The sequence below is a fragment of the Papaver somniferum genome, chromosome 11 (genome assembly GCF_003573695.1).
Source record: "Papaver somniferum cultivar HN1 chromosome 11, ASM357369v1, whole genome shotgun sequence".
Classification (NCBI taxonomy): domain Eukaryota; kingdom Viridiplantae; phylum Streptophyta; class Magnoliopsida; order Ranunculales; family Papaveraceae; genus Papaver; species Papaver somniferum.
The window spans coordinates 27,306,952-27,326,174 of record NC_039368.1 but is presented as its reverse complement, the minus strand read 5'-3'; the positions used below and the strand labels follow the sequence as shown (position 1 = coordinate 27,326,174).

The window sequence follows — 19,223 nt, the reverse complement described above, 5'->3', positions numbered from 1 at the left end:
AGTTCAGGGCTACCTTCGAACCTGTGGGGGGAAGCAATTCTCTCTGCTTGCTATATCTTGAACCGAGTTCCATTTAAGAAATCCGACAAAACTCCATATGAGTTATGGAAAGGAAGACAACCGTCCTATGCATACTTTAAAGTGTGGGGGTGTTTGGCCAAGGTGGCCACTCCTCGTTCCAAGAAAACCAAAATAGGACCTAAAACTGTAGATTGTGTTTTCCTAGGATATCCTGAGCACACTAGTGCTTATAGGTTCATGGTAATTGGTGAGAACACCATAATGGAATCCAGAGATGCAGTGTTTTTCGAACACATTTTCCCTTTAGGGTCTGGACCTCATAAAAGGGTCCGCGATGATCTCTCAGATGTTCCTTCGACTAGTCAACCCCCGTCTCTAGATGCTGAAACCGAACCTAGAAGAAGTAAGAGGGTCAGAACCGAGAAAGGTTTCGGTCCAGATTTTGTGACTCTTACGGTAGAGTCTGAACCCCAAACCTATAAGGAAGCTATGACTTCTCCGGAAGCTCCCTTCTGGGAAGAAGCTTCAAATAATGAGTGGGATTCCATTCAACAAAATGAAACTTGGGAGCTTGTAGACTTACCTCCTGGTAGTAAAACCATAGGTTGCAAGTGGGTCTTCAAAAGGAAACTTAGAACAGATGGAACTATAGAAAAACACAAAGCTAGGTTGGTAGCTAAGGGGTACAGACAACAGGAAGGATTAGATTTCTTTGATACCTATTCACCGGTCACTAGAATCACTTCTATCCGGATGCTGATTGCTATTGCTTCTATTTATGATTTGCATATACATCAGATGGATGTTAAAACTGCTTTTTTATATGGTGAATTGAATGAAGAAATTTATATGGACCAACCTGAAGGTTTTGTTGTGAAAGGTTTTGAAGATAAAGTATGCAAACTGAAAAAATCTTTGTATGGTTTAAAACAAGCACCTAAACAGTGGCATGAAAAATTTAATCATGTAATGATATCTAATGGCTTCAAGGTTAATGAATCTGATAAATTACATTAAATCTGTGGATGATTCTCATGTTATTGTGTGCCTATATGTTGATGATATGCTCATATTAGGTAGTAACCTTGATAGTATAATACCACTAAAAGCATGCTTAACGAAAACTTTGACATGAAAGACTTAGGCCCTGCTGATGTAATCTTAGGGATGAAAATCAGAAAGATGTCTGATGGATATAGTCTTAGTCAATCTCATTATGTTGAAACTGTGCTTAAGAGATTTAATCATGAAAATGCTAAACCTGCAACTACTCCTTATGATCCCAATTGCAAATTGAAAAAGAACAAGGGTGAGGGTATTTATCAACTTGAGTATTCTCGTGTTATTGGCAGTCTTATGTATTTAATGAACTGTACAAGACCTGATATTGCCTATACTGTGAGTAGATTAAGCAGGTACACTTGCAACCCTGGGCAGGATCACTGGAATGCTCTCTACAGAGTTCTACGGTACCTGAGAGGAACTTCAAACTATTGCTAAGTTTTGGGAAGTATCCTGCTGTGCTAGAAGGGTATTGTGATGCTAACTGGATATCAGACTCAGATGAGTGCAAATCCACTAGGGTACATCTTCACACTTGGTGGTGCGTCTGTGTCATGGAAGTCTACCAAACAGACATGTATAGCCCGATCCACCATGGAGTCTGAGTTTATAGCCTTGGAGAAAGCTGGAGAGGAAGCTGAATGGATACGAGGTTTCCTGGGTGGAATTCCACTCTGGCCCAAGCCTGTGTCTTCGATCGCAATCCACTGTGACAGTCAAGCTGCTATTGGATGCGCAAAGAATAGTGTATACAACGGAAAGTCTATACATCTTCGAAGAAGACACAAGACAGTGAAACAACTACTCTCTACTGGCATCATCTCTATAGACTTTGTAAGGTCTAAAGAGAATATTGCAGATCCTTTGACGAAAGGGTTATCTAGAGAGGTAGTTAGATCCACATCGAAGGGGATGGGACTCAAGCTCATAGAATAAATCGCCATGAAGGACACTCAACCTTGTGAATGGAGCTCCAAGATCAAGGTTCAATGAGATAACTAATTTTTGGTGATGTCGAGAGAAAGCACTATCTTTGTCCCTCCCTATGGTGTAACCGTATGATAGTGCTGCCTGCATGTTTTAGGATGATCTGTCAAGATCTTAATGAGTTCCATGGCTTTGCTTAAAGCGGAGTGTGGCAGGACACTCTTAATGGACTCACCTATGTGCATGTTGGAAGTGGGGCCGCTTCCTATGAGAATTTGAGCTTTTTATCTAGAGACATTCATTAAGTCCGGGATTTAGCCCACGGCCAAAACGGGAACAACGGCAAGAGCTTGGCAACCTTTTTTTTTCTTTGAGACATCAAAGTGTGGTTGTTATTTCTGAATTGCACTCACTGTTGACGGTTCAAGACATTGCGTTCACCGAAACAACAAGCAGTTCCGGTAACCTCTCACTATGTTAAGGTTCAATCTCTGGGACACCTTAGCCTAATATTGATGTATTATGTTTTCTCGTATTTCGTCGATATGTTTTATCATTCATGTGGGGGATTGTTAGAAAAAACGCTTTACAAATACCAATTTTTCCATGGACTATGTTTTGATCCCTAGACCTATTGCCCATTAATTGTTTTTTCTTTTGAATAGATAAAACAATAGTCCCACATTGACTAAAATCTAAAGAGTTTTAGACATAAATACCATAGAATTGGCTATAAGGGAATGGCCCTTGGGTCATTAGACTTTTGTGCTTGGAGGGAAGGCTTAGACCAGGGCAAGGTTGTCTTTCCCGTACGCGCGGTGCTTCGCACAGAAGCACGCACGCCGCCGCCGTTCGTCCGGTCGGTCGGTCGGGCTCGGGTTCGGGTTCGGGTGTGGGTGTGGGTGTGGGTTCATTAGATCCTATCTTTTTGCTGAAACTTTTGGTACGTGTTTTACACACATGTAGAAGAATCTTCTTCTTTGTCTGCACATGTTTGTCTTGGCTTTCTTGTCTGTACGTGTTTGTCTTGCTTTCCTTGTCTGCACATGTTTGTCCTGGCTTTCTTGTCTGTACGTATTTGTTTTGGGTTTCTTGTCCGTACATGTTTGGCTTGGCTTCTTGACAACACACTGCTCTAAGCCTGACAAAAGCAACACTGTTTTTAACGCAACATTACCAGTATTTTGCATTTTTCCTCTCGTTTGTAACGTCTTAAACACTATATAAGGGAGGAGTCTTGAGCTCATTTTACACACCACAGAGAAACATCTCTTCTACTCTCCTTCTGTTTTTCTGTAAACATCTCTTCTATTGTTTTAAGTTCTTCCAAGCTCTAAGGGTACCCTCTTTGTGTGCTACATTGAGGGGTACTAACTGTAGTTGTATCCTGGAGGTGACTCGCCAACTGTTGTAGCATCTCAGAGGAGTGGCAGGCGATATTGCCTTTAGGACAGCGTAGTTTACGTGCCTCTACATTCTCTGTGCAGCAACATCAGCAACATTATTTTGAGCTAAGTATCTTCTTCTCGGTTACAGTTACATTATTAGTACTTTCACCAACATTATCTACGTAACAAAAGAAAAATACTAATGAAAAGTGAATCAGAAGAAAGAATGCACCTTAACCCAATCACCATAAATCACAACAGTTGCAATTGCCTCGCTTGAAGTGATGGTAACGATTTGGATCCTTCAAGATAATATCGCAATCTTTAATTTTCGAAATAAATTTGAAAAAGACATGGCAGTCTTTACAAACTCGAAGGTTCTTTCCAATTCTAGTTACACCTCGATGGCCTTCAGACTTTATCAGGACAAAAGCAAGCGCCAGCTTCTCTGTGTGGCCACATAAATTACCCTCTTTTCCCTCCTTAGTAATATCATGACATCCAGATGATCGATATGCAACAAAACCTTCCTTGTGCATGGTTTCTGTTAGTGTTTCTAACAGCTTGTACATTTTTTCTGAATATGGATTCATGTTGTCCCTTACTGCGAATACGTATATCTTCCTCTCTACTTCGACCCAGCTTTGTGCTGTAGTTGGTTTCAGCCCCAGATCTTTCATAACCAGCCTTACCTTACTGAAATCCTCCCACTGTCCTGAATCTGCGTAGAGTTGAGATAAAAGTATGTAGACCCCTGTGTTATACTGATTAAAAGCCAATGCTTTTTCGGTTGCCCGCTCTCCCAACACTACATTTTTGTATGTCCTACAAGATGAAAGCAAGGATGCCCATATAAATTCAGAAGGCTCAACAGGCATTTTCTTTATAAAACTGAAAGCTTGGTCAAGAAGACCGGAACGTGCATAGATATCGACCATGCAGGCAAAATGCTTCATCTCAGGCTCAATTTTGTAGTCCCTTTGCATTGACATATAGAGTTGCAAACCTTCATCAACTAGTCTCCCATGACTACAAGCTGAGAGTAGAGCAATAAAAGTAACACCATCTGGTGTAATACCCGTTTTCTTCATTGCACTAAAAGCTTCCACTGCTTCTGTACCCAAACCATGCATTCCGTACCCGCTGATCATTGTGGTCCAAGTCACCAAGTTTTTGTTCTTGACATTCTCAAATAACAATACAGCTGAGTTTAAATCCCCAGCCTTAGCATACATATCAATGAGAGCATTGTTTTCCACCATCATATCAGAATTCATGTTCCTACAAGAACGAGTGACATAACCGTGAATTTCTCTCCCATGCCGAAGATCTGATGTTCCTCCACAAACTTGCAGTAGTGATGCCAGTACAGATGATTCTGGTTCTCTTAAATTCTCATAGATCATCTCCCTAAAAAGTCTAAATGTGGGCTCAGGAAACTGGTTGTTAGCATGACCTGTAATTATAGCATTCCAAGTAACAGAATTCCGGTCTCTCATCCGATCAAAAACCTTAGTCGAATATGTCAAGTTTCCACATTTTGCATACATATCAACAAAAGCAGTCTCAAGAACAACATCGGGATTAAAAATACCATTTCTGATGGAGAACCCATGAACAGACCTGCCTAACTTAGGCACCATTAACTGCGAACAAGCAGCTAAAACACTGGTGAGAGTAATCCGATTTGGTTTCACTCCTTCTCCCACCATCTGTGCAAAGAAGTTCACAGATAGGTCCCCTAACCCATTGTGAGAAAACCCAGAAACCATGGCAGTCCATAAAACAACATCTTTTATAGGAGTTTCGTCGAACAGTTGACGTGAAGAAGCAACATAACCAAAACCGAAGTACATTTCAACAAACCCAGTAGTGACGAAGATGTCCTTGAGATGCCCATTTTTTATAGCAAACGAATGGATGTTTTCTCGATAGTGAAGAGTCTGGTGAAGATCATGCAGAAGCTTGAGAAGTGATGGGATGGTGTAGTTATCTGGAAGGAAGCCTTGGTCCCTGAATTGTACGAAGTGGTGGCGGGCTTTCTCAAGGTTGCCTGACTTAAGAAGGGTTCTTAATGTGGAGTTGAAGGAATAACAGCTACTGCGTTTGATCGAATGTGCTAGCATTACCAGTCCAAGCAATGGAGTTTGAGTTTTCGATCAAATGGAATTTTAAAAGAATCAAAGAAATGACACTATGACTGGGTCACAGGGGTGTCTTTTGAGAATTAAAAAAAGAGAGAAGAAATTTGTTTGGATCTGACTCGGGACGAGTCAGATATCAGATCATTTTTTATTTTATTTTTATGTTCTAGGTCTGACATTTGACTAATGTAAGGATTTTGAGCATCTAAACATACTGATGGAACTTTTATTTCACTAGATTGGTACACTCTAAGTTCAAAAAACAACAACCAGAGAAAATGGATAGAACAACAACCAAATTTACATACATAAGAAAACCCTCTTCCCTTCCCTTTTCATTGGTAATCTTTTTCTTTCTTTTTTTGTAGTGCTGAAGGTCAATTATTACAGGAGAGTTCGGTTCTAGGATTCATGGGCATTTAGGTCCTCCTCGCTTGGTTTTCCAGTTATTGTAGCAAGGGCACATCTCCTTGTTCCCATAAGTGCCTGGTGGCACACACAAACACTTGTTGCAACACTTGTTGCAGAAGAACGTACATGGCTTCTTGAAAGCTGTTAAGGAGCACCTCTTGGTGCAACGTGGTGCACATTCTGCATTCATTTGTTCACCGTGAACGTTAAAACAAAACGTAAAAGAAAAAGTTATGATGAGTTAAGTTCTCTAAATACATGGAACCACGAATGGTTGGCACCAAATTACAACTAACCTTGAGGTTGAAGACTACCCTGAGTAAAGCCGGACTGCATGCAAGCGAAAAACCCAGAATAGTTAGCAGGGATTGGAAGAAGCAGTTTTCTTAAAAAAGTAACTGAAGATTCGAAATATACTTATTTATCTCACTCACCGTGTCGATGTCTTTTGGTGGCATGGGTTGTGCAGCTGGAGTCATAGTTGCCTGCAACAAAATTTAGTAAACAATTAAACTTCACTTTCAAAATTCAGTCATGCATATTTGGGATACTACACTGCAATGTTCATGATCCCAAATGGAAGACAACCATATTTGGGATACTACACTGCAATCTATATGGCAGACTCAAATCACTCAATACTTGAATGAATGAGCTGAGAGAGAGAGAGAGATTCTATGCATTGAGTTAATTACCTGGTTTTCTACTGAAACAACCAAGGTCACAAAGCAAAGCATCAAAATTAGTAGTTCCTTAGCCATGGCTGATGTGTGCGTGAGATAGTGAGTGAGAGAGAGAGACTCGAAGTGTTTGTTATGTGAGAGGCTCTAGAGACACTTTATATAGGCAGTTGAGTGACCGACTTATTGGTAGTTCACTTCGTACGTATGGATACAAATGCTATTAACTATAATGTAAATTTAAGTCCTAGTAATTAAGTTGAGCGACACTTCTGCGCAGGGCGGCACATGGTTCGGTTTTCATCGGTTTTTGGAAAAAATTAAACCGAAACCGAACTACTCGGTTTCCAATAATGAAAACCAATGAAACCATTTGGGTAGTTAGGTTTTTCTCGGTTTGGTTCCAATTCGGTTTTGTATGAAACCATTCGGTTTTTGGTTAACCACTGAAATTTTTTATATCTGTCAGTCTCACAAAAATGACGGGCAAATTTTTCTGAACCTGTCACTCAAGTTTCAAATACATCAAATGTTCCAACTTCCAATACATATTGATAGAAACATTAAATTTTAAAGAGTCTAGTTTCTCCTTAATAACAAAAACGAAAAAACATCAAAAAATCATAATCATAACTGACTACACATTTTTAGATGGAAAATCAACATAGAGATCTCATTCCTAAAAGGGTCGACAGGAAATAGTTTGTTACAGTGAATACACTTTGCATGTGTAGAAATTGGGTATTCCACAGGAGGTTGTAATGGTAACCTGCACGTACACAAACTCGAGTTAAATATGAATTTCTCAATCATGATCAGTGCAATGGTACATAATGTAACTAAGAACATCAAGATTAGCAACCGCTATGGTAGAGAAGCACTAAACAATAAGCATTCGTTTAGCTGGAATTAAGGATGATCCTTTTACTGGAATATGCATTTCTAATGTGAATGTTGCATTATCACCTCAACCAATGAAACTACAATGGAATTATACTGATATTGAAGAAGTTATAAGTAAAGTAAGCCCTGAACATTCATAATAGTTGACTAAGATGATCTACCTTCAAAGGCAATGGCATGAGTTTAAGCTATTTTGGCGTAAAGGAGAGTACTCACATTATTGACAGTTCATTGTTTCAACTTGGCTATGCATATGCTTAAACAAATCTAAGTTTTATTCTAAAAATATATCAACTGCTAAAATTACAAACTAGAGAAACTTACCGCTAACCCGTTAAATCATTTATAATCAACTTCACGATAACAAAGTTGAATCTTCTTCTTCTTCTTCATCATCTATGTCAATGTGGATGAACTTAGAAGTTGCAAGAGAACCTAAAAATTCTGCAAGAAATTACATCAATAAGTGACAAACAGTGAGTACAGAAAATAACAAATCAGAATTTTACAAAAGTGAGTAGAGAAAATACCTGAAACATCTTCAGCATCATCAGTTCCTAAGGTGTTTGGATCAAGATCAACCGGTGTCCGTAACCAGCTTTGCGTGCAAATCAACACCTCAACAGTCTTAGGCAGCAGTGATCTTCGATATGAATCAATAACTCGCCTTCCAGTACTAAAGGCAGATTCTGAGGAAACAGAAGAGACTGGTATGGCTAGTATATCTCTCGCCATGTGTGATAATACAGGATACCTTGTACTATTAGTCCTCCACCAACCTAAAATTTCAAACTGAACACCGCTAGGGCTAATTCTCGGTTCACGTTTCTCCTCTAAATATAACTCCAACTCAGTTTTCCCCTCAACATTGTCATCCTCCTCATCTTCTCTTGCTCTCTCTGCTATTAGACTAGCATACGCAGAATCTTCATCATCAGTAACCCCAGAAGATTGAGTAACATTATTACAATCACCTGTGGCACTAGACATGTTTTCATCATTTGCATAGAGACACTTGTACTCTTCGAAAAGTTCTTGAAAATCAGTTTTCACATAAGTCGATAAGTGTTTACGTAATGAAGGACCCGTGATATCTAAAGTATCAAGAATAAAATTTAAACCTTTCATTTTCTCACGTGGATCAAGCAAAACAGCAATGAACATGAGAGTGTTCATTTTCTCATATTCTCCCCAATACTTATTAAACTTGTCTAGCATTTTAGTGCCCATACCAGAGAGAAATGGATCTGAACTTTTTACCCATGTGTTCATTGTTCTATGAATGACACTTACGTTAAACAAGAACTCATGTGAAGTAACACGAGTACAGTAAGAAAACTTGACAGTCAAATCATAGAATACCTTTAAAATTTTTCCAAATGATCTTGCATTGGCCCAATCTTCCATATATGGAGCATGTATAGGAGGCGGAGGAGGGGCCTTCTTCTTGCCTTTGTTATGAGAAATAGTACAAGCTTCTTCCATGTCAACATCATCACTAGCACCAGTAGAAGTAGAAAATACAGGAGGGATGGATCTTTCGTTGAAACAAAACTTCTTTTTGAAAGCCTTATCTTCCCGTGCTAGCCTTTCAAAAGCTTTCTGATATCTACAAGCAGCTTCCAACATCATGTAAGTGGAATTCCATCTTGTATCCACATCTAAAACTAAACCTTTTCTGCAATCTATCTTTTTTTGTTTAGCACAATCCATAAACTTACTCCACCTAGCAGGAGAACTCATCACATGCTTCACCACTGCCCTTACTCTCTTAATAGCCATGTGATACTCTCCCAAGCCAGCATTCACAACAAGTGCAAGCACATGAGCAGCACATCTAACTTGCATAAACTTAGTATTCAGTACACCATTTGAACTAATCACTTGCTCCTTTAACTGACCATCCTCCCTTAGATAATCAATAGCTAAATCATTAGCACTAACATTGTCAAGCGTAATAGTAAAAACCCCAGGAAATTCCCAATCTAACAAATATTCCTCTAACATCTTCCCAATTACCTCACCTGAATGACCTAAAATTTGGAAAAAGTTGATTACCAGTTTGTGCAGCTTCCAATCTTTATCAATAAAATGCGCAGTTACAACCATGTAGCTTTTATTTTGGGCATTTGAGGTCCATGTGTCAGTGGTGAGACAAACTCTCACATTGTTTTCCTTGAAGTAGTTCTTCATCTTCTCCTTTTCAGCTTCGTACAAATTTAACACACCCCGCGAAATGGTCATACGAGAAGGGATCTTGAATCTGGATTCAAGTACCTTACAAAGTTCCTTGAACCCTTCTCTTTCAACCATTCTAAACGGCTGCTCATCTAAAATCACAAATAAAATCACTGCCTTTGTACATGCATCTTGATTAAAAGTTGTCGCAACCAATTTTCCTTCTTCTCCTAGCCTAGTCGGTTGAAAATCAAGAGTTTGCTGTCCTTTTTCCTCCTTGGGCTTCTTTTTACATATCTTCAAATGATTATTCATACCACCTGTCCCATACTTGGTACCCTGAGCTGCAATCTTTGTCTTACAGTGGCGACATTTTGCATATTTCGAAGGCTTGGGGTCCATATCAAAGTGGTTCCACACATCAGAACGTTTCTTTCCCTTTGGTTCTGTCACTTGACTCACTTCTGTGTCATCTTCAGTTGCATCTTCAGGGGTTTTACGCTTATTGCTATGTGTTTATGTCACTTTTATGACAGCTTCAGTTGCATCTCCATCTGCACTAGCATCTCCAGCAACACTAGCATCTTTAGCAGCACTTGCACCTCCAGCTGAATTTGCACCTCCATCTGAACTTGCATTAGGTGGAGGTCGAGGTGGACGCTTATTAGAAGAAACATAGGCAGTAGGTGTTGAACTGGATCCTCCTCGCATTGTCAAAAGGCAAGTCTGCAATGTGATAAACCATACATTTAATTTAAACCATACATTTAAGCAAAGCCCACTGTGTAAATCAACCTAAATGACCAATTTTACATTTGAAATCCCCAATTTTTTTCAATTTTACAAACCCTAATATCATAATTAAAATCATAAACATGACAACAATCACATAAATATGAACATGACAACAATCACAACCAAACTACTTGCAGAGATCCTTGTAAATCAAGAATAAAGGTACAAAAATCAAACAAAACAAAAAATTAAAAAAAAAACTTAATCAGTAATTTCAATAGCAGATTCAAAACCCCCAAATCTCCATTTCTAGTAAAAAAATTTTAAAGGAATCGGAAACAAAACCCAGATCTACAAAGTTTCAAAAAGAAATCAAACCTGGAAGACACCAGAAGTAGGAGTAATCAAAGAGAAGTTGGATTGAACAGCACCAGAAGAATCACGAGAAAGAGCTTCCTGAACCAATTTCCTCTACAAATCATAAGCACAGCTGCCTAAAATCAGTCGAGTCGAGTGAAGTTGGAAGTGGAACTGTGGAAGAGCTTTCTGATAATATCTACGAAAGAAGAGAAGACTCAGTCGAGTCGAGTGATGTAAGTTATTAGGGTTAAATATCCCCATCCACGGCCTAAAATCATTTAATCCTATGGTCACTATTAATCGGTTAACCAATTGGTTATTGGTTCGGTTTTATTTCAAAACCTAAACCGAAACCGATACTGTCGGTTATCTGAAACTGACAACCATTAATGAACCATAGGAATATGATTATGGTTCGGTTAAAAAATTTCGGTTCCAGTTTCGGTTTTCGGTTATGATTTGGTTTTGTGCAGCCCTACTTCTGCGTGGATGCCTCTGTTGAGCTAATAGGTAAATGCAAATCATTAGCAAAATGGAGGGTCAATAGCACGCACGCCTACCAGATGGACATTTTTGTTAGATATAAACAGAAAACAGAAACAGATAGATGAGATTGAGACATAAGTGGTCAGTAATAAAACAGCTTTTTCGTTTAGAAACTAAAACATGACTCAAATATTTCTTCAAACAAATGGGGTAATTTTATCCTTAGGACCCCATCATATTAACAGTGTTTCGGATTTGGTTACATCTTCTTACGTACACCACATATGTGGAAACGAGAATGATATCATCATCTTATAAAGTCCACACAACATAAGAGACAAGATTTCTCCAAGCGAAGCAAAAAAATAAATAAATAAGTAGAGACCTCAAACCTCTTATCAAATTCATGTGCTATTCACGACCGAGAAAGTGATAGCTGAAAGCGAGTTTAGTTCACATGTGAACTCACATTGTCGCATTCTTCCATCTTACGCTCTCTTGATTTTCAATCATTTGCATGTATGAACGCAATGTATTACATATGCGACCCAAAAGACTCCAACAATTGTAACACACACCGTCCGCAGTCGGAAAAGAGTCCGATTCACCGTATGCGTTCCTCTGGCATGAACTGCCGAACTTCTAGTCGTTTGGTTTCTTCATGAGTCATGACATTAGTCAGAAAAATCACGTCCATCGGTACTATGAACAGTCAACTTCTGTATCTATACTTGTGACATTTTTGTTGCATCTTTGAATTCGTCTTGATCGACTGTTGACTAGGACTCTTGTGAGTATCCCGGCTCGGCTCGTGATTTCTGTGCATCCCTCTCTCACAGTTTCACTTTCTATAGCATGCATGCCAACACGGTTTAATCTAGTCCCAACGTAATTTTAGTCCCGATGGATTTGGGAATCTGCGTGAGAGAGAGATAAACCACCCACCCGTGATGCTTTTTTAACTTCTAACATACTCTCTTCTGTCTCTCTCTCATGTAATCGCGCTCAACCTCTCCCTCTCAGCTCTCCACTACACTTCAGTTTTACTGTATTAGCTAAATGAAAACATATCCATTTTACAACTAGTTTTGGAAAAGGTTTACCATCATCAGATGATAAGTCAAGGACGTAATTGTCAAATCAGTTATCTAGTTGTCAGTTAGTTTATCAATGGTAAAATTCAGCATAAAAAATTGGGACTCGTTGCTTTACCCATGCAAAATCCTGGCTGTAGTTGTTATATTTATCTTCACATCTAGTTGAAATTTTGTAAAGTACCGATGCTAATTTGCTTTGGATGAGTTTGTGGTACATGTTGGACTTTGTTTGCTGTGCAGTTTTGGACGGCAGTGTGGCAAATGGAGCAACTGTTTCACTCTATTGTTTTCTACTCTGTTTCTACGAGACAAACAGAAGCTTCAGGTAAAAGTAGCAAGTTTTCTTTCATCAATTCGATATATACGACAGTGAGAAAACAGAAATATACGACATTGTTTTGCCTTTGTCGGTGGGTTCAGCTGGTTGTCAACCGTAAAAAAATAAGAAGAAATTTTTCTCCTCTTCTTGCCAATCAAAACGATCCCAGATCGATTTTTTTTTACGTCCTGTCACTTAGATAATGTTATTATTGAATATTCTGATGATTTTTTTTACGTCCTGTCATTTATCTCCATCTAAGCAGTCTTTTCAATTTTGCCAATCTTTAGTTATCTACTAATGAAGACGTAAGAGATAAAAGAGCCAAATTGGTTTGTGTAACCTTATTTTGGTTTAGTCAATGCTGTATACCATCAGTTAACTAGGCCAGAGGTAGTTTCACCACTTTATAATTAATTTCCACTCCGTAACAAATTCACATCGCTGGTATCTAATATGAAAGAACACATCATCTTTACATAATTAAAACTAGCAAATGAACCTCAATATGGGTGTCTCTGAATGAAATCTAGTATAACAGTTCCCAGATAGAATTTATTTGCACAAGGATCAAAAGAAAAATGAAGAAGAATCAAGGAAATCATATGCTAATCTACAGCCAAATTTTCCTGCCAATCCTTTTTCTTCAAGAGAAAAGTACCACAATAGATACTTAAAGGGAACCACTTTTCATCAACGCCAAAAAATAGAGGAGAGCAGAAAAAGTAGTAGTAGTAATCTAGAGGAAGAAAATGGAGGCCCTTGTAGTTCTGCCTTCTTCTTTTATCTCTACATTCTTTAAAAGAACAAACAAAAGTACTTTTTCAAAGAGAAAGGAGGAAATGAATACCACCATATCCTTCACCAGGTTTATTTCGCTTGAGGGTGTGATGCAATGAAGTCAACAGCAACATTGATCGAGCTGATCTTATCAGCTTCGTTGTCTGGGATTTCGAAACCAAATTCTTCCTCAAGAGCCATTACAATCTCGACGGTGTCTAAACTATCAAGTCCAAGGTCCTGCTGGAAATTGGCCTCTGGTGTAACCTGTGAGCATTGTCCAAGCATGCAAAGCAATTTGTTATATAACTGAGTTGAATCAATATAATTTACCCAAACAAAATGACAAGGCAGTATTCTTGAGAGTTGGGAATACATTTAGAGTGTAAAATTATATCTTGAGAATTTAGAACATGAATTTCAGCTGGGAGTTTAAAATTGTAGAAAATTTTGTATTCTTTTTCGGTCTTGGTATGCAAACATTATTTTAGAAGAGCCATATAATAAAAAATTATGAACGGACATAGTAAGGGAGTTAGCGCACCAAATAGGTCAGGGGGAAGTCCATACAATATGTCAAATTTGTAGACATACCAAAATCTAGGACTAAAAATCCAGTGTAAGGTTTAGAACGCCAACACTGGTCCAAGGAAATCTTTTCTACCTTTCACTTGCTATATCTTTTGTTTCGATGTTCATCGGGAATAACACCAAACATCTTCTGTCTTCATAATTTTCAGTCTCCAACTTGTTTGAGCTTGTAGAGTATTTGGTCAGTGATATTTTATACCACTAAATATTTTCTGTCTTTATAATTATTGCAGACCAAATACTCTAACAATATTAGGTAACAGAGGGTCTGGACCCTGAAAGGGTCTCAATCAACTCAAAACTTCCAGAATGATAAGCTGGATACTTGAACTTCAGAATTCCTAGTTCTGACGGCTTGTTAGCAGTTATTCACCCAAAAAAACTCAAACTATTTAAGGAGGTGGAAGAAATAATATGAGTAACAAAGAACAGTCTGTATGACTGTAGGTCTAGTTCCATAAATTTCCAACTTCCAGACACACTAAGCACTGATGTCAACTATCAGAAACCTATGAAACAACTCAAACAAGTAACATAAGTAAGCACCCAATGGATTCACAAGAGAAAGAAAGTCAGCCTCAATGGGTAAAAAAACAAATGGAAACTTGACAATGCCGCACTGTTATTGAGAAATAATTTTAATGGTGAATCAGGTTGAGTCTCGACCTCAGTCGTGAGGTCAAGACTCACAATCTGACAGCATCAACATAACTTGTGTCTAGTTATATAAGAATCGTACTTGATGGACCAAATCAGTGAAACAATGACTATAAATATTTAGTTTACTTCATCCTATAGTCAGAAATGATTCTGATATAGTGACTTTGAGCATAAAACTACAGAAGATAATACTTCCTATCTTTTTTCATAAAATTTTGAAATGTTCATTAGGTGTGACATTGAGTCGGATCTTTAGGAATGAGAAGAGTGACGAACAAATATGATTCCATCAAAGGCTCTATGGATCTTTAAACTAAACTTTAACAAACAATGGTGACAATCAACGGCATCTATGAACACATAGACTCCCAGCAAAGAGCGAACTACTGAAGGAAGAGTCTCGATTTTAAAACGGCATACAGTCGAGGACTAGAAGTCTAAAACTCCGGAAGCACATGAAGAAAAACTACGACATGTCAGTATTTCAAGCCATCTTCCCGTAATTGGGAATCAGAACCACACATTACCAATAGCTTGATTAACACATGTCATTGTTTTTTAATACTTTTATGAAGCAGAGCGTGTTACAGTATTTTGTTTAAGAATAAATAAAACGTGTATATATTAGAATTAGAGAGGCAGCGTAATTAAGACCACGAAATACTCATGGTATTATGATCCTTTGCAAAAGACAAAAGACCACAAAATACTCATGGTATTATAATCCTTTGCGAAAGACAAAAGAGAACTACCAATGCTCTAGGATTGGTGAAGTTTTCTCCATTACCAACAAAAAAACAGTTAAACATTAAGACTGTGGAGTGTGATGTTGGTGTTAGAAAATATCGTTCGCTTATACAGACATGGTATTCAGGATAACATCTATGGTGAGAGACACTGTGTCATACATTAAGGACGAAAATAGGGGATCCAAGGTACTATATAAAAGTTCACCTAAGCACACTTTAGCATGAGTAATTGTAATCTTGAATCTAATTGGCGATAGAAAACTTAGGCTGTAACCAACAATTAACCATTAAACTGTTTATAGTTCCACCATAGAGTGTGTTGATGCTACACTAGTATACTTCATTGTGAGCAGAAGGAACATCCATGATAGTCGAAGAAACAGCTCTTACTATTGATATTGTACTTTGAGATTTTTCTCTAAAAATCTCTTCAGATAACCTTATGTTTTGAGAAAGTAAATACTGAGACTGTACCTTTAGCACAAGAAAAGATGCTTCTAATCATGGTTTAGCCACTGCGAACTAAAATCACCTAAACTCTAAAATGTTTGAGTATATAATCTATAATTACGGGTCATTTGCCACAGATCACAAGGGATATCGCCAGCAACACATATGCACCCCTCTGAACTCTCAATTGCGAATCTATAATTTACACAAACCCCCTCAGTACCAATTTTGGTTTTATTTGATTAGATGTAATAGACAGGATTTGCTAAACTTAGCTATGAGTGAAAACCCTACTACGGAGAGACCCAGTTAAATAACATATCCCACACCATAATATTAGATGAAATCCCGTTTCAAAGCAGTAAAGATATAAAAATTTGTCTACTATGTTATCAACACCGAATCAAAACAGAAACCCTAACAGGGCAATAGGTATTACCTTAGATGGATCACACTTCTGAAATTTCTTGACGACGCCAACAATACGATCTGCAACTTCTTGCTTGTCAAGGAAAGAACCTCTGACTTCCTCAGAAAAGTGACGCCGAAACTGATTCAAAGAAAGCATAGCGAATGGAGCTGTTAACTGTCTTTTCGCATCAACATTGACTCTCAGATGCTTAAGAAGAGCATTTCTTGCTGCTACTGCCGCCATTACTGAGATATGAACTAGGAACACGAAGCCAACGAGAGGAAGAGAGTGAGTTTGTCTTGTATTCTTTTATGTTTCTGAGGTTTAATCCGATTCAGTGAAATGAAAGGGGATTTTGATGATGATCTATTGAGTTCCCTGACTCCCCCTAACTAGGAATTTCTAGAATACGCATGGTGCGTGTTGCGCATTCCAGGTTGATAGGTTCCGATGTTCAATTAGGGTTTATGCTCGCCGGGCTTCTGTTACTACTTTTGATGTGGATCACTAGAATTTCATGGGTTGGGCTCGCAGTAAATTTTGTTTTTATTTTTATTTTTCTCTAACTAGTTGGAAGCCAAACAAGCTAAGCTCCAACGAGGTACTACTACGTTAGTTAAACGATGTCAAAGACCCCCAATTTAAACTTTACATACTATTTTACTACGGTCTATAACAAATTTCCCACGAATGATCACCTCTCTAAAGAAAATGTCCTTTAACCAGTTTTCATATGACCCCCACATAATTGTAAATGCTTTCACTTCATTGGTCAACATACATCCCAACAGATAGTTAATATCCAAAGAAGCCAAATCTTTCTACTTCTGTTTCTGCTTTTTCTGAGTTTTATGCTTCCAGTTGTTCAACAATTTTACCCGACTATACCCATCTGATGTTGTAACCACTAAGAAAATAAATCAAAATATTATGGACATAACTGCATTGTAAGAGCGGGTGATTTATAGATTACGATGCTTGATTGGAGAGAGCACAAGTTCTGTTTTGTATGCCATATTCTCTTCTAAGTAAGTTGTTTATACTAGGTATAACATCTTGTGTTGCAGTCCACATGAAGAATTGGATTTTGGGAGGGACAAACAGAACCAGATTTACTCAATCTATAGACTTTTCTGTGTGAGACGTCTTCGACTTTGGGTCGTTGCAACTCTTGGTTGTGGGTGAGATCAACTAAGGTAATCAAGTGCGTAGTATCCTACTGGGATCAGAGACGTAAGGAACGCAACTGTACCTTGAATCAGTGTGAGATTGATTAGGGTTCAACTACAGTCCAGTCTGTAGTGAATTGGTAGTAGTTTAGAGTCTGTAGCGGCTTAATACAGTGTAGTGTTCAATCTGGACTAGGTCCCGGGGTTTTTATGCATTTGCGGTTTCCTCGTTAACAAAATTCTAGTGTCTGGGTTATTTATTTTCCGCATTATATCTTGTTATATAATTGAAATATCACAGGTTGTGCGTTAAGATCAATCAATTAGAATATCCAACCTTTGGTTGTTGATTTACATTGATTGACACTTGAACATTGCTCTTTGGTACCGTTCAAGTAACTCCTCTTATATTCAATCAGGTTCACAGATTTCAATTTGCTAATTGTGGATTGAATTAAGAGTTAGAGATATTAAACTCTTTGACATACTTTACTCTAGATTGAGTCTGACTGTTTAGTTGATTCTCTAGAAAGTATATTGGAGTAAGTCCTCTCAGATTCCCAAGAGAATTGTTGGGTGTGGTTGTTAGACCCCGCATTTTTAGCTATATCAAGCTTGTTGTCAAATTTAGCTGATCAAAATTATATCTTGATTTCTAGACTACATTTAGTCAAGTCTCGGATTAGGATAGAAGTGTGTGGTTAAGTACCAGACGTCACAGCGTTCTACCGTTTGAAGGCGAAGATCAACTGAAGCTTTTGAATAAATTCATCAACAAAAGGTAAGTGAAGACCGAACCACCCATTTCTCAAGTTTTCACCTTTTTATCTATGAGACTAAGTCGCATGACTAAAGTGGACTTTACATGCAAAATAGAAATTTAGAGTCAAGTTTGTCTTGATTAATTATTCTCAAAATACATTCACTGAGCTTAAGAACATTTTTCCAAACTTGATGAATTTGGTTAAGAACAATTTATTATTTATGACCTAAATTATGACTCAAGTTAATCATTTGAAAATATCCTGGTACAGTGATGTTATTCGAAAAGCTTTCAAATTGATTATTAGAGAGATACATAACTACTGTAAATTTGGATACAGGACAGTACATGTACCAGCTTACATACTGGCGAAACTGTTATAGGTCCGGAGCCGTAGTACATGTACCCGGTATACGTACTGGTGTAGCTATAGTTCGACAACGACTTTTGGTACACATTTCATGTATGTAAACCCAAAAGGTTTTGTGAAGTCGTGAACTCAGGTTGGTACACATACCTAGTATGCATGCCAAAAATGTTTTGTGAGAACTTGTTTTTGTCTAAAGGGCATACAAACCCGGTCGAATATTTTCAGAAGCATCAGAATTATTTCTATGAGATAATTGGCATTTGAACAACTCTCTAAAAGACACATCTAGAATATTTGAACACATTATAACCTATGGTTGTAACTCAAGATTAAAGTCTTAAAGTTTTGTATGAAAATGTTTAAGCTTATAGTTCGCATGGATAGTTTCGACTAACCTTTCATGAACAAGTCATTGTACACGGTTCGGTTATGGCCCATCCTAACCAGAGTGTATATTTTGTTGTGTTAGTCTCAAATCAAATATTATAATGACCCCTCCCTCCGCCGATATTGTCCCTACTTAGCCACTGCGGTTATCCGGCAGTGTGGGGTTTCTAACGGGCCGCTG

At 38.1% G+C, this 19,223-nt stretch overlaps 3 protein-coding genes across 3 annotated transcripts; all 3 read right to left on the bottom strand.

Moving 5' to 3' along the window:
- Nucleotides 1-3,438: 3,438 nt before the first annotated feature.
- LOC113320725 (putative pentatricopeptide repeat-containing protein At3g23330) lies at nucleotides 3,439-5,649 on the bottom strand. Its single transcript, XM_026568618.1, has 2 exons — nucleotides 3,631-5,649; nucleotides 3,439-3,489 (listed from the first exon to the last, which is right to left on the bottom strand). The coding sequence occupies exon 1, from the start codon at nucleotides 5,522-5,524 to the stop codon at nucleotides 3,641-3,643; it is 1,884 nt and encodes a 627-aa protein (XP_026424403.1). The 5' UTR covers nucleotides 5,525-5,649; the 3' UTR covers nucleotides 3,439-3,489; nucleotides 3,631-3,640.
- A 102-nt stretch (nucleotides 5,650-5,751) lies between these two features.
- Nucleotides 5,752-6,755, bottom strand: LOC113320726 (protein GAST1-like). Its single transcript, XM_026568619.1, has 4 exons — nucleotides 6,649-6,755; nucleotides 6,388-6,438; nucleotides 6,250-6,283; nucleotides 5,752-6,133 (listed from the first exon to the last, which is right to left on the bottom strand). Exons 1-4 carry the CDS (start codon nucleotides 6,712-6,714, stop codon nucleotides 5,952-5,954), a joined length of 333 nt encoding a protein of 110 aa, XP_026424404.1. The 5' UTR covers nucleotides 6,715-6,755; the 3' UTR covers nucleotides 5,752-5,951.
- Nucleotides 6,756-13,139: 6,384 nt separating this feature from the next.
- Nucleotides 13,140-16,800, bottom strand: LOC113320167 (acyl carrier protein 2, mitochondrial-like). The gene is made up of 2 exons (XM_026568105.1): nucleotides 16,381-16,800; nucleotides 13,140-13,758 (listed from the first exon to the last, which is right to left on the bottom strand). The coding sequence occupies exons 1-2, from the start codon at nucleotides 16,594-16,596 to the stop codon at nucleotides 13,582-13,584; spliced, it is 393 nt and encodes a 130-aa protein (XP_026423890.1). The 5' UTR covers nucleotides 16,597-16,800; the 3' UTR covers nucleotides 13,140-13,581.
- Between the last annotated feature and the right edge of the window lie 2,423 nt (nucleotides 16,801-19,223).